The 15,274-nt window shown below is 38.2% G+C and overlaps 1 protein-coding gene across 2 annotated transcripts in view; it reads left to right on the forward strand.

Moving 5' to 3' along the window:
• acox3 (acyl-CoA oxidase 3, pristanoyl) overlaps positions 1-6,238 on the forward strand; it is a 30,898-nt gene extending 24,660 nt beyond the window's left edge. For both annotated transcript variants that reach the window (XM_023263615.3, XM_035945144.2), the window contains 2 exons: positions 97-183; positions 5,553-6,238. In XM_023263615.3, the coding sequence (XP_023119383.2) occupies positions 97-183; positions 5,553-5,672 (207 nt within the window). In that variant the 3' untranslated portion in view covers positions 5,673-6,238. The remainder of the gene's footprint in view (positions 1-96; positions 184-5,552) is intronic.
• The last annotated feature ends 9,036 nt before the right edge of the window (positions 6,239-15,274 follow it).

The following is a 15,274-nucleotide window of genomic DNA, read 5'->3' on the forward strand; positions in this document are numbered from 1 at the left end:
ATAATTTTTACCTGTTTTTATAAATCTAAATGAGGAAATCATGGCTTTGGCTGAGGATGCTTCTCCCCACCTGACTCTTTCCATATCTTTCCCCAGCTGAAAGATGATGCAGTAGCACTGGTGGATGTCATTGCACCTCCTGATTTCATCCTTAACTCTCCTATTGGCAATACCGACGGACAGGTAAAGACTTACAAAATCACAAAGCGTAATCATACAGTAAAAATGTCTTTGTGTTGCATTTGCTTGCTCAACCTCTGTCCAATACCAGTATTATGTGATATTAAGTGAAACTGTCAGGTTCTGACACCATTGTGAGGAGCAAATGGTGTTTTCTGTTGAAGCAGAAGGGAAACCCTGTCAGGACAAGGTTATGAATGCTACAGAGCAGTCATACAATATATGGTGAAAGCTCTAAAAAGATTTGCCAAAAGTCCAGGTGTGTGTGTGTGTGTGTGTGTGTGTGTGTGTGTGTGTGTGTATGTTACATGTCATTGTCATGCTGGCTGCTGATTAGTCCCTAAACTAATTAAAACCAATAGTTGTGTTATTAGAAGTTAGTGAAATAATAACAGAACTTTCTTGAACTAGCAGATTTCTTTCTTCGCCACTACAGAAGCTGCTTAAAGGAGAATTCTGATTCATTTCAACCTGCTGTATTTCTGATTAATGCAGCTATTGTGGCTCTTGCTGACTTTGTACCTCTCACATCCATTGCAGCGAACTGGGGAAACAGTGTGTGTTTGCTTGAGATTTAGTTTGTTTTATCGTTTATTTTGCTCATTTCATCTGTCCGATTTCCAGTCTGTTCTTTTCTATTCTGTTGTATTTTAACAAAAACTATACTATACAACAGACATGAGTTCACTGCTGTGCAAAATCAATTAAATGTGAAATGATTTAAATTTTCTCACCTAACAAATTGTATTCCGTTTAAGTTGAACAGTATAGTATTTGCTCTTTTTTTTTTAAAAAAAGCCTGTTTACTGTATAAAAATACAGATGCCATAGTAGTTAATGAATTTAACAAAGTCAGTGTACCGTTTCTTATTAAGATTTAGTTGTTTTCCAGAAGTTTCCGATATTTCATATCCCCACTTCTTTCACTACAGACTCAATACTCCTCAGCATGTAAGATACCAGTGTTCCACAAATTTCAGGAGAGACACTTACATTTCCTCAGACACTATTTTTTCAGCTGCTTTTTGCTGGAAGGGTTGTGTTGCTCTACTTTCTTGTGGATTCAAGTCAGGTGACATACATACTCAGGTTGCAGTTTTCACATTTTTCTTTTTTTTTTTTAAGAGGTTTTAAGGAGTTTAGCAGTGTGCTTTAATTGTTATGCTGAATAATTCCTCTTCTGTCAGGCTTCTGGAGAATGAGACTCATCTTGTCAGCCGTCATTGTAGAATCACCATAGACATTGATAGTGCCATCTATAGATGTCAACCCCTGCCACCTCTGCACTTATCCAGCCACATTTTATCACCCTCCCATCTCCCTGATTCACTGTCAGGACTACGCTTTCACAGTAGTAGTCCTGACTAGGTTCTTGCCAAAAATGCTGTAGTCCATCTGAGCCACCAGTCACATTTATCTTGACCTCATCTGATCAAAGAATGTGCTCCCAATGTTTACCATGTGTCTTTACATGTACTTGAGCAAAGTTTCATTTGCAGTTTAGTGTCAAAAAGTAGGTCTTTTTTCTTGGAAGTCGGTTCCATCGAGGTTGACATCTTGCAATGTCCATCAGACTGTCTGAGCTGTCACCAAAACTCCCAGTTTCACTCGATAATTCCTACCCCAAGTCTGGAACACTTACCCATCTGTTTTTCATAGGTAGATTGTGCAAGTAGTGCATTGTCTGTGCTGTCATTTTCACTGCGACTCTAATAAGTGGTGCTATGACTTGTTCTGTGCCTCCTGATTACTGCTGGAACTGTATTTCAACTGATTTTTCGTCGGTCTTCCTCTTTTGTTTTTCATCTTTGTAAAGTAACACAATCAGAATTTTTCCTTCCTTTGGCCATTCTTTTCCACATGGAGCCATGATTTAGACATCGCGATAGATGTAGGTCATAGGTTCCAAACTGAAAGTTTGGGCAATCGCATCATTTTATTACCATGTTCTTGGATTTAGATTCACTAAAAATCACAGGTCTACTCGGTTCTGCATCAATGAGTACCGGTTTTCTGACTTGTATGCCGGAGATTATAGGTTTATTAGTTTTGTTGGCCATTTGTACTTTAGGGCCCGTATTTTCAATATTGTCTTTCTAAAATATTTGTTTTTGATTATTTGTATGAGGACAAACTCCGCTGATCAGCTTAGGAGTAGTCCAATTAATAAGACGTGAAGCAATTTTAAATCATGTGACATTGAAGTTATTTTACACTGGAGAGTATTCACTTCTGTTACAACACACACTGATAGTAAAATAGACTGAACGTAGTGTGCACATCTCCACAAGGTAACACAAAACTGTATGTGTTGCTGCTTTTTGAAAATTTTTATTTCCCGTCTCCCAGTATTAAAGCGAAGAACATTATTACCAAAATAATTTGATAATAGTTACTTAAAATAAATTCCATCTGTTTGCACTCTGGCACATGTGGAGTCTGCCAAGTTAAATCGCATTACTGGAACAAGACTGTAAGGCTTTGGCTGATCCAGGAAAAAAAACGCACGCACACACGCACACATACACACAGTTGTGTTTGGTAAAAAAAAAAAAAAGAAGAAAGCAAAAGTCATTAATACTGTTTGACAGTTGTAGACGATGACCCTGCCTGCAGCGTCTGAGAACTTTTACGTTGTATAACAAGGATAAGCTATGTTTGTTTTCTCTGCATCCCCAATGCAGATGTCATGAACAGCCACAATGTATTTTGTTACTTTGTGTCAACTTCAGGGTTCATTTATTTTTGTAGTTGATCTCTCTAATTTATTTGTAATAAATGAAAGGTTTATAATTTAATCGTGAAACTTGCTGATACCACAGGCTGCTGGGTTTTTTTCCCTTCATCCTTCTACTTTGAAAATCAGTTACAAAAGACATTTACAAACATTGACAAAGTCTCTTTAGTGTCTTCATTAACATGAAAAGATATGATTCTTTGGAAGACTAACACATTTAAGTTATGCTAGTGCCCCAGTTGACTCAATGTCCTGAGATCCCGTGAGGCATATCACTCCATGAACGGTGAATTTAATTAAATGGGAATCTTGATCATCTATAATTTATCATCAGCTAACAAGCCCTTGTCCTCTTTTCTACTCCAAAAAAGTGGTAAGGCGATAGTGCCACCCATTGCACACATTTTCAAATGTTGGTCTGTCCCCATTAGAGGCAACAGACAGCGATAGCAGTTCTAGAATTCTTTAGTTTTGCTTTATTTTCATTTTCAGTTCTTACAAAGGAGGTCTTGAAATACCCATTTATACCAACCATGGCGACTTTATTAATTTGAATTTAACCCTCGTGTCGTCCTGCGGGTCAAAATTGACCCGTTTTAAAGTTTGAAAATGTGTGAAAAAATATATTTTCACAATGAAACTTCTGATGTCCACATTTTCAACATTTTTGGAAAAATCTTTGAACATTTTTTGGTGGAAGAAAAGAAATGTTAAAAATGTTCTTAAAGAAAGTATTAGAAGTTTTACTGATGTATATGTAATCACTGTATATATTTTTGGGATTTTTTTGGAAGATTTTTACTCATTTTTTGAAAATATTTATAAGAATTTTCTTGCCAAATTTGGGGGATTTTTATGAAATAAAACTTTTAAGGAATTATTGGAATTTTCTTCCTGACGGTTTTGCAAATTTTTCAGAAATTTGGGGGTTTTTTTGCTGAATTTTTAGATTTTTTCAGACAAGGAAACAGTATTTTTTTGGTGCCTGTAAATGAGGACAACAGGAGGGTTAAAACCAGCATAAAGTGTCAGAAAGGGTCTGCAGTGTTGTCTAGCCAAGTATCTGTGCAACTAGGGCAGTGTCCCACATTCCCTGCTGATTATTCAGATACCCTTGCATATTAATCATCTTCATGATTCATGAACTGATTTTGTTATTTTCTGGAAGGGGAACACTTCCAGCCAACTTGTGAAGAAATCTTACTGCTATACACACATAGACATGTGACTCAGTCCTACTCCTATCTGTGGTACTGTCATCTCCCCCCTCATCCTTCTTCCTGTAAATTTCTAATAACATTTAGCAACAACAGAAGAAGAAGAAATACATCTAAAGACTGAAGAAGATAAACATTGTGAAGTCAGAAATTGCCTGCAGGGCATTCTGCTTTGACTCACTCTCCAGAATCTCCATTATCCCGGATTAACTCAAGTGTAACCAAATAAATACAGAACTGTGGTCACATGCAAATACCCAGTGTGGTCCGGACCCATAATTCATCAGATCTGTGTGGGTCGTTTCTCAGCAGTTATTGAAATGTTACATTCGAACATTTAGTAGTATGTTCAAGATGGCTGCTTCACTTCTTCATGTGGTTTGTACAAAACCACCACAGAAATGTGTGATTAGCTACTTGCACCAGCAACACAGTGGTTAGATTTCTGCTTTATGAAAAGTATCACTTGTTTTACTTTTATTGAGAAAATTCTTTAAAAATGACAATTTACTATCTGTACTAATTTCCACTAATGTGTCTCAGGTAAACTCCTCAAAACTAATTCAGTGCTTGATAGAGGTGCTGACATTAGCCTAATTGCTCATATATTGACATTTATGTTTGGGATTAGAACACAGTGAATGTTTCAATCCTTAGATTAGTGGGTTTGTGAGGTATGTTGCAAGTCAGAGTTTTCAGTAGCAGGAAGGTGGTCCCCTTTTTACCTGGTTAGATCTCCATGGTAACTGATGGTGTGGCGCTACCCTATTCAGGAGCAGGTTATGTTCAGAGTTTCGGATTCAGTTCGGCTTTAAGAAGAGTCTCCATTTAAAGAAAGCACTTCCTGACATTTATTTATGAGTGATACAGATTCTCAGCTGAGAAAATGTTATATCTACAAACAAACTTGTTGAGCTGTATGTTCCTAAAACCGCTGAATGAAACAGTGTAGTCATAGTATTGCACACTGTTTGCATTGTGTTGCCATGGGAACCCGATATGTATTTAGGTGGTGATGCAGAAATTGTCAAGTTTAGTCCTGATTGTACTGCAGCTGATGGAACGCTGATTATTGTATTAATTTTTATTACAGAGAATATTCAATCAGTAACATTAATTTCACTGTGATTTGGCCACAATTTACAGTGATTTATTTATTTTATTTTACAGTTTCTGGCAATGTTAAGTGTTGTGTTTGGCGGAATTTGTAAAAAATAACATGCCTTCTAAACAATTCCAAACCTGACATTTGGTTTTGGGATTCAGAGGGTTAACCGATCACCGCTTCAGCATACTGAAAAATGAAAGACTTTACAGACCACCTTTTGGCCTTTAACAATAGGTTTTTGTCTTTAGTGGGTCTGTGTGCACAGACAAAAGTCTTCTCTGACTCACCTGTTTGTGTCTCTTCCCTGCAGCTATACAAGAACATGTGGTCGACAATGATGCAGGGCAACAAGGTGCTGGAACGTCCGTCCTGGTGGAAAGAGTTCTGTTCAGACAAACCTGTGGTCGGATCCCTGCGTCCAAAACTGTAGAACTTCGACAGTGCTGGGGATCCCAACAATGCAAAAGGAAGAACAGTTTGTGCCAGCCCCCACCCAATGCAGTAGGTGACAATCCCCTAAGTTTGGGGCTGTCAGATGAATAAATGAAAATTTGATGATGTCAACAAGAACTAAAGTTTCACTTGATTTCATACTGTAAACAGTTATTTTACTTGTTTGATCAACTGAACTGCAGATCATCGTCAGATCTTCTCGTTCATTTGTTTGACTTGCTCTGGCTTCTGGAAAGCTGAAGGTCCTGACACATTTCTTGTCTTGCACATCTTTGACATTTAAGATCATACTACCCCATGTTGGAGCTAATATACATTTCTCAAAAAATATAACGCTTCAGATCTGAATAAATGCCTAAGGTTGATTTTAAATATATTTTATATGCCAAGGAAATGATGTAATGTTTGTAATACTTTAATAAACACGAAAAATGTCATACTGTAGATGATGTACAGCATCATGTAACCGTATAAAGAATGATCACAATTTTGGTCAATGATATTATTATAACATATAACCTAAATAAATTTACTAAAACTGCTCATCTTGTGCTAAGTTTTTTTCAGACACATTTCTTATAAATAATATATTTTTTTTAATGGTTTACTGGATTTTATCAGCCCTGCAAGTGTCATGCAGCTTACATTCCTGACCATTTTCCTGCAAGTGAAAATGTAACTTTTTCTACCTTTCAGGGACCCACTTGTTGCCTTTTCTGACATAACTGAACTGATTCTCTTTGCAACAGTACCTGTAGCTTTAGATGATATGCTTAGACTCTCTAAGCTCTCTAGGGTTTTGCATGCCTCCAGTCTGATTTGCAAAATCAAATAAATTGCCAAAATGATTCCATTGAGGAAAATCATCAACAAGTTGTATTCATTTAAAACAACTGTTTGCCCAGGGCTGGTCCCCCCAGGAAATTAAGCCCAAAAACGTATTGCATATGCAAAAGATGTCGCCAAGAACCCCTAAATCTCATCGCACTATCTGCATGAAATTACTGTTGTCAAATTGCTGCTTTTACTATCAGACACAGATCACACAGAATTCACACAGATCACACAGAAAAATCATCAACACTAACACCAAGACCCAATGTTTAGCAGCAGAACTTTGTTCAGAGCATCACACTGCCTTCCCTGGTTAATATCGTAAATCCTGCTGCTCTTTTCTTCAGGTAAAGGATACGTCCACCCCTGGTCATCCACGTGATGTAAAAGAAAATGTCATCTATCAGCCCAATTCAGCTTCTTTTTGGTCTCATAGTCCTAATCTGACACTAAAATTCCTATCCTAGACACTTTCAGTGGTAGATAGTGGTCAACATTGGCACTCTGACCCACAATGCACTGTGTGCTCTGACACCTTTCTATTGTCGCCAACATGAAGGTTTTCAGCTATTTTTGCTACAGTAGCTCTTCTGTAGGATCAGACCACATGGACCAGCCTTTGCTTCTTACATATGTACATTAATAAGTTGTTAGTGTCCATGACCCTGTGGTCAGTTCACCATTTGGTAGACACTAATAACTGTATAGACACTTCACAAGACCTGCCATTTTTGAAAAGCTCTGACCCAACATAGTCTCTCAAAGACTTATGCTGCCTGTTCTTCCAACACATCACCTTCAACAACCCATTTTTCAGTTTCCTAATATTCCCAGCCTTGACAGGTACCACTGTACTAGATGATCAATGTTCATTTCACCTGTCAGTGCTTTTAATTTTGTCGCTAATAACTGGCATATGTCACTACCATTTGTCAGCACTGTTTCAAAAAGAATGAAATGTGCTGAAATATTTTAGAACAGCCAACAATGTACACTCAGCACTAGTTGGAATGTGAATGTAATAGAGATTAGGTTTAGAGATCCAAAGAATTCACTATTTATAGTAGTAGCCATCAGCCCTAAAACTAAGTCACTAGATTACAGGTTGTGACAGTTGTCAAAATGAAGAAGTTACTCAGAAAAAGGGAGGAGAGAAGGTGAAGACCAGAACAAGATGATGAATGAGGAGGAAAAAATAGAAGGCATGGTGCCACATTTTAAAAAAAGCACATTTTAAGCGTTGTGAGATGATATATGTTGTGAATTTGTACTAAACAAATAAAATTGAATTGAATATAAGGAGATTCTGAAACTCATCATTGAAGACAGCTTTTTTCAGTGATCTTACCACACAGTGCTGACTCACAAAAAGTAAATGGCAAAGATCAGGAAACTCTGATTCCAAGTCTGTCTTTCTGCCAACTGTCCAATAAATCATGAATGACAATAACAGAAAGATGACTGGAAGATTAATTAGTCAGTAATGTGAAACACTTGGTGATTTGTTGTCGGAGTTACAGCTAGCAGTGTGATTCAAATCAGTTTTTTTAGTGTCTTGTCTGAAAGTGTCTGCACAGTCATTATTCTTTCTTCCAGATTTCTATGCACTCACAATTTCAGCTATAACTCACTCAGTTCATTCTATGGCAGTGTGCACTTTTTAAAGCCTTAAAAAGCTAAGGATAGGTGCCACTAGTGCTGCTACAGAGCAATGCACCATGATATGAGACCTGCAATAAATCATGAATTTACTTTGGCTGATATAACCATGTATCAGTAGTGTACCAAAGCCAACTCAGTCATTGTGGCTGCTAGGATTCCCTGGTCAGTAACCAAAGTAAGTTTTACTACTTTGTTTCATTTCAAATCTGTTGTGGTAGTGTACAGAGCTGAAATGCTGAAAATTGTGTCAATGTTGAAATATTTATGGATCTCACTATTTGTTTGTGTGGAGGGCATTCAGAAACAAAGGCCAGCACAGAAAAGCAACTATCCATCCATCCGCTCAATCCTCATTAGGGTCGCAGGGGGCTAGAGTCTACCTTAGCTGACTTGGTGAAGGCAGGGGACACCTGGACAGGTCACCAGTCTACCATAGGACTACACATAATGACAAACACACATCTATGGACAATTTAACCTCAGCATGTTTTTGGACTGTGGGAGGAAGCCAGAGTACCCAGAGAAAACCAACCTATGTACAGGGAGAACATGCAAACTCCATGCAGAAAGATCACAGACCCAGGTCAGGGTGGAACTGGGGACCTTCTAGCTGCAAGGAAATGGTGCAAACCACCGATCCACTGTGCAGCCCAGAAAAGTAAACTAGAGGAATGAAATAATGTGAATTGCATAAAAAGGGCCATACTGAACAAGTTCTCTAAGCCCAGCAAAACTTTTAAAACAAGAAAAGCACTCAGAGAGCACAGTAGTCCACCAAGGCTGCTCAGTCTTTGTATCATTTCCGACGTCTGAAATCTTGAAAAAATTTGTGGCAGAAATCCCAGCACTATAGAATGTGGCCATTTAATATAGATGTACCCACAGACAAAATGATCTTGTGCTGAACACAGGTGTGTGTTATGCATGTGTACGTTATGTACGGATACCGAATCGCGTGACCTAAATATGTTGCGGACTGTAGGAATTGATGGGACTTTGAAACAGCCCCACAGTTTAATCAGTTGTTCCTTGCATCATTTCCAATGGATAAGTACCGATAAGTCCACAGCGGTCAGTTTGTAGTAGGATCGCGATCATGTGATTGTCAGCAGTCAGCTGACATGGTGTTCACTCGTAGTCATAGTTACAGTGATGTCGTACTGCTATCTCGCAATGATACAGAAATCTTTAACAAATCCGTGGATCCAGACTATAAGCTGCATCACTACCAAAATCTAATCACTTGGTCCTTGTGTCATTTCTGACCTTCCCTGACAATTTCATCCAAATCCTTTTGTCCATTGTTGAGTAATGTTGGTAACAGACAAACCAACGCCGATCATCACGTAACTCCACCGAGGTGCTGCCTCCTTGACAGAGTAATTAGGAAATGGTGGTTTGCTACAAAGGACTGTTTTACCAGTACTGTATGCTAACAGTCAATCTACCCTGGTTGTATGACACCCTGACATCACAAGATATATCTTTAAATATATATAGCATAACATTTGCAATTTTTCTATTTTTTTATTTAACAATTTACCTAAACATAGAATGTATTCTATAGATTCCCTCAACACCTAAGCATACCAGGGCAATTTATTTTCAACCACCAACAGTACAATGGTATGTCTAGGTATACACCCAGTGAGTCAATATGTTTTCCCCACCTAACCCAGCAATGTTACAAAGTCAAATTCTCCAAACTCTGCTGATTAGGTTTCTCAGTTTTTATGGGTGACTTGTTTCACACTTTGAAGGTATTTAAAACCAGTGACAAGAACATTTCTTTTCTGAATGACACACCTGTAAAATTGATAAGGATGTTGTTTCCTTTATTTACTTGCATTTTGTCTGTTTACATGGATTTTCTCAAACTGCATTGCATTATCCTCTCAGGGCCTCAACACAAAGGCATATCTAATGAGCAATATACAAGTTAGTGGAAATGTTGAACAACTGATATCAGTAACAGATATTACACGATCCAAAATGCAAACCCCGCTGTTCTTAAAACAGAGGCCTAGTGCTAGTTTCGCATGAAACCAAACTAAGTGGTAGCCAATGTGAAAGCCTGTTATCATTGTATCATCAGCCAGTGCTCATTCATTTTTCTGGCATGTTACATATATAGCCACAGTATCCCCACATAATGCCCGTTTGAACGTACCACAGAACAACTCAGCAAAACCACGTCTGCTTGCTCCATATTTAGGTTCGTGTCAGTGTTTGAAACTGTGTTTTTAGACCCAAATGAATGACGTCTCTAATTAAAGGACATTTTGCTGATGGTAACAGGGAGTCTGTTTACTGCAAGTTAGACAATGGAAATAGATATGTAGAAATGCTGATTGTTCATCCACTCATTTTCCCCAAGCATCAAGTTAATAAAGTAAAAGCTAAACCAACTCCTCCAAGTCTCCCTGGGTATCCTGAGGTGTTGCTGAGCAAGATGGGTGTAATCTGGGTTCTGGGTCCTCCCAATTTTATATACACTACTGGTCAAAAGTTTTACAACACCACAATTTTTCAATTTTTTTATAGTATAGTATAGAGCAAATAAACTAATTAAATTGAAAAAATAAATACTTTAGAAACCAAAGTGTATTCTAAACTTTTGACTCAGCCACCTTTGGCAGATATAACAGCTGAATACACTCATGGCATTCTTTCCACAATGGAAATCAAATATTCTTCAGAAAGTTCTCCCAACTCTTTTGCAGACGTTCCCATAAATGTTTGGCACTTGCTTTGGTTTCACTCTTCTGTCCAGTTCATCCCAAACCAGCTCCATGGTGTTGGTGCTGGATCCAGCAAAACAGCCCCAGACCATCACGCTTCCTCCTCCATCCTTTCACCTACTCGATGGCATACAAAAATCCTGCGTGACGAACCAAAGATTTCAAATTTTGATTCAACAGTCCGTAATGACTCCCCCAATTGGAGAGATATGCGAAAATCAGAATTTCCCCTCGTGGGATTAATAAGGGATAATAAAAATAAAAAAATAATGCCTTCTTCTAGTCTTCAGTAGTCCACTGGCGGTGTTTCATGGCCCAGGCAAACCTCTTTTCTTATTCAGATGACTTAGCAGTGGCTTTCTTGCTGCAACCCAACCTGTCAAACCTGAAACTCAAAGTTTTCCCTTCACAACTGAAACTGAGACTTCTTACTACGACCACTGAGCTGTGCTTGAAGCTGCTGTCCTGTGAGCTCCTATCACACAAACTGTCGACTCTCAGAAACTTGTCTTCTGATTCTGTTTAGGCTTTGGGCCTTACAGACCTCTTCCTGTCAGAGTTTTCTCCAGTTTCCGAGTGACTTTTGATAGTGAAGAAAACTGTACTCACTGACACCTTGACTTTCTTCGCAATTTCTCAGTAGGAAAGACCCACATTTTTAAATGTTATGATGCTCTGTCTCTCTTCTATTGTTAATTGCCTTTTTCTCGCCATTTTAATAGCAACACACTACTTTCTGCAGTACAATGCTGTTCAAATAATTCTCTCAAGGGTATGGTGCCATGGTGTGTTCCAACACTACTTTTAGGCAGACAGAGGGGGTTGTAAGTAAACAAGAAAAGTTGGGACACCTGTAGGATTTGGTAGCACCAATTTTCAAGGCTCGATCATCCTCCATTGCTGCATAACAGCTTTAAGTTGTTAACCCATTTAATATACCCAGTATTATTCTGAAATATACATGTTTTTCAGTTTTGAGTAACATTACCTTTTTTTTTAAACCTCTGGCAGTTCACCACTTACCTTTGCACCATTTCAAGCTATTCCTTGGACTCATCCAGTGAGGGATGTAGCCTTCCACCCCTCCCCCAGGGAGGGCTGGAGCCAGATGTTTTCACTGACTGACAATTTCAGGATTATTTTCAGTCATTTTTAGTATGGTATTGTATCATATTATGTACAGATTAGAACTTTCAAGAGTGAGATGATAAAAATGAGACTAAAGCTGCGTTGATGAATTTTTTTTGCTGCAAGTAGAAATGATAAAGTTTCCATCACACGTACTCATGTACTTAAAGATACCAAAAGTATGACACTGGCCATAAAGTTTCTCATGATGTAGCCATAAAGATTATGAACCATTATTCCTTTAAGAGTCTGTAGTTCTGATGAAGGGTCAAGAGCTGATAATGCTAGTATCTCATGATCTCTATTCACATTGTGTCTGCTTTCACATTGTTCTGAGATTTGCTCTGTGTTTTGCATTCCAGGGGATTTGGGTCACCCACCTATTATTCTATCCTGAAACGAGGGTTGGTGTCTCAGCCCTGTGCAATGTCTCTTTGTCCCTGCTTGAAATATTCTTTGCTGGGATTTCCAGAGTAGGAGGCAAAGATACTGTTGCTTCTGTGTTTTAAGCTTACCATGTTTTGTTTGCTGGTTTTGTCCAGTTGTCCAGTTTTGTCATGGTAGATTGATCCAACATTTTCTGCATAAATGTGCTTTCAGACAGTGAGCTGTTTCCATACAACAGTGTTTTGCTGCAGGCTACTTTCATTGCCTTTGGCCAGCATACCACAGGCTACTGCCAAACTTAGTAAAATCTTTTCTTTGTAGCATCAAAAGTACAGGTGCCAGTTAGCAATATGTCATGATTAATTTAGAAAGCAAACTTAACGTTGAACACAGACAACTTGTGAAGCAAACAAATTTTAGCTGCTTATACTTACAAATCATTTGTTTCGTCCACCCAGCACATTCCCCGCCGCTGAAGGTTTAGACAATACTGCTGATGTTTTCTTTGTGTGCCCATGATCTACTTCAAAGTGAAAGGCTGAAATAACTCATGTGAAGCATGGCCAGATTAGTGCATTTCATTTAGCAGCTTCTGTGCGCAATCATATTTTTTAGACAAAACTGACAACAAAAGATTATGAGCTCTAACCATAAGTGTCCATAGTTTCCTTTTTAAATGTAATGATCTTGAATAAGACATCATTGCATTTACACTGTTTCAACTATGGTGGCAACTTGTTCCCAACCTTAAGGACCAATTTGTCTTCTTTTGGTATAGTATGTCTCACACTTTAAAGTTAAAACCCTCAATCCACTCATTTCACATCTGGCTGCAAACTTCCCATCAATGTTTATGAAGCCTACAGAGCTACCCAGCTGACCCAAATTTAGGATGACTAATACAAGACTCCTAGTCTTGCTTAGCTAGCCCATTCTATAGTACCTACCAGTCTGCCTGCAGCACAAGATCGTTCAGCTATAAGGTTAAAGAAAATGCTCTGGCTTGTTTGTATGTCTAAACCAATCACAATCAACTTGGTTGCAGCTAAGTGAAGGATGCAGCTTTGTTGTTCTGTCAAAATTGCAATGTGAAATTGTTGTGGTGGATCAATGGCATGCAGTGAGGTGGAACTGTCATTAAAATAGATAATTCATCTACCCCACTGCATGATCTAAATTCTTGACAAAGCTTGAAATTTTCAGTGTGTTAGGTTGCTAGAATGAAGGTTGTTGTTAGTGTTTCCTGTGGTGAAGTGGATTTTGAAAATGGTAACATGTGTAGCACATAACACGACAGCGAAAGGACAGGGCAAAGCCAGCTGACATAAGCTGCCAGTGCCGCATCCAACATCCAATGAGTCACACTATAATAATGATTTATTTGTGTAGCACCTTTCGAAAACAATGTTACAAAGTGTTGACTATTGGACCCCAGCATCTAATTTTGAGGCAAGGATTTTTTGAGGACATGAAACGCTTAGACACAACTTGCCCCAAGATCCTTTCAATCCAAGAAGAAGAGTACTTATATCTGATGCCTTTTTACTCAGATACTGGAAATAAGAAATATGGTAATATGAAAAAAAAAACAAAAAAAACATTTGTGTCTATCAGTCACTGACTCACAGTCTCTCCTGTCCTTTTCTCAAACAGGTAGCATTTTTCTGACTATGAACTAGACCTGGCTGATTTAATGATAGGAATATATGTACTGCAGATAGACACTTGAACAAAAGTAATGAAAAAAAATGCTCGATAGAATGTTCTAATGTTCGATTGTTACTGCATTTAATGTAATTAAATATATTAGATGGAAACATGCTGCCTCCCTGGCTCATAACGGACCTTTTGCTGCCATGCCTGAAGACCCCCATTGAAAGGATTACTGGTTGCAATTGCAAGACGGACTTTATTAACCGATATCCAGGGTGCACAAGGAGACAGGAGCAGTGAGGTGTGGCGGCTTTGCCCTGGTCATCCTCTGGGCTTTACTTGATTTCTTTATTTCATGTGTTTTAAAATGAAAGCATTGTTATCTACTTGTTTGTTTTAATCAGTTCATCCATCAATTTAGAATTATCAATTAACTTCAGTATGTTTTTGGACTGTGGGAGGAAGAAAACCAATGCATGCACGGGGAGAACATGCAAACTCCACACAGAAAGATCCCAGGTCCAACACGAAATGGGGATCTTCTAGCTATAAGGTGACGGTGCTGACCACTGAGCCACTGTGCAGTCCTGTTTTAATCAGTATGCATTCAAAATGATCACTAATCATCAATATTGACTGACATTACATTTATACATTAAAAAATTACATGTGATTGATAATTTATAAATTAAAACATTTTGTCATGTAAAATTGATTTCAGCTATAAAGCCTAGCTGATCTTAAAACCACCATCTGTGGCAGATATAATTCTTTGTTGGGTGGAAGATGACAGATTGTCTCCATGCTTCATTCCTGCAGTAGAGATGTCATTAGGAGAGACTGAATGAACTACTCTTTACTCATCACAAATTAATTTCCTCTGTAGTAGCAAAACACATTGCAGGAGCCTTCAGAAACAGGATAACCAAACACTTACAAGCACAGTCTGTTTGAGAATATAGGTCAGTGTTCCCCCACCACAATAAATCTCATTGTGAGTTTCTGTTTTCTCTTCTGCATAGCTTGCAGCAGATTCCATTTCAGGAAACCAAAACCAAGCTGAGAACGGTACACATTTTCTGTTTTATATTTTATGCTTTCTTCTGACAAATTTTCTTGCTAAATAGAGGAAAAAGGTCTACCAATTCCTGTAATGTTTAAGTAAGATAGATTT

Source organism: Amphiprion ocellaris, chromosome 23 (genome assembly GCF_022539595.1).
Source record: "Amphiprion ocellaris isolate individual 3 ecotype Okinawa chromosome 23, ASM2253959v1, whole genome shotgun sequence".
Taxonomy (NCBI): Eukaryota; Metazoa; Chordata; class Actinopteri; family Pomacentridae; genus Amphiprion; species Amphiprion ocellaris.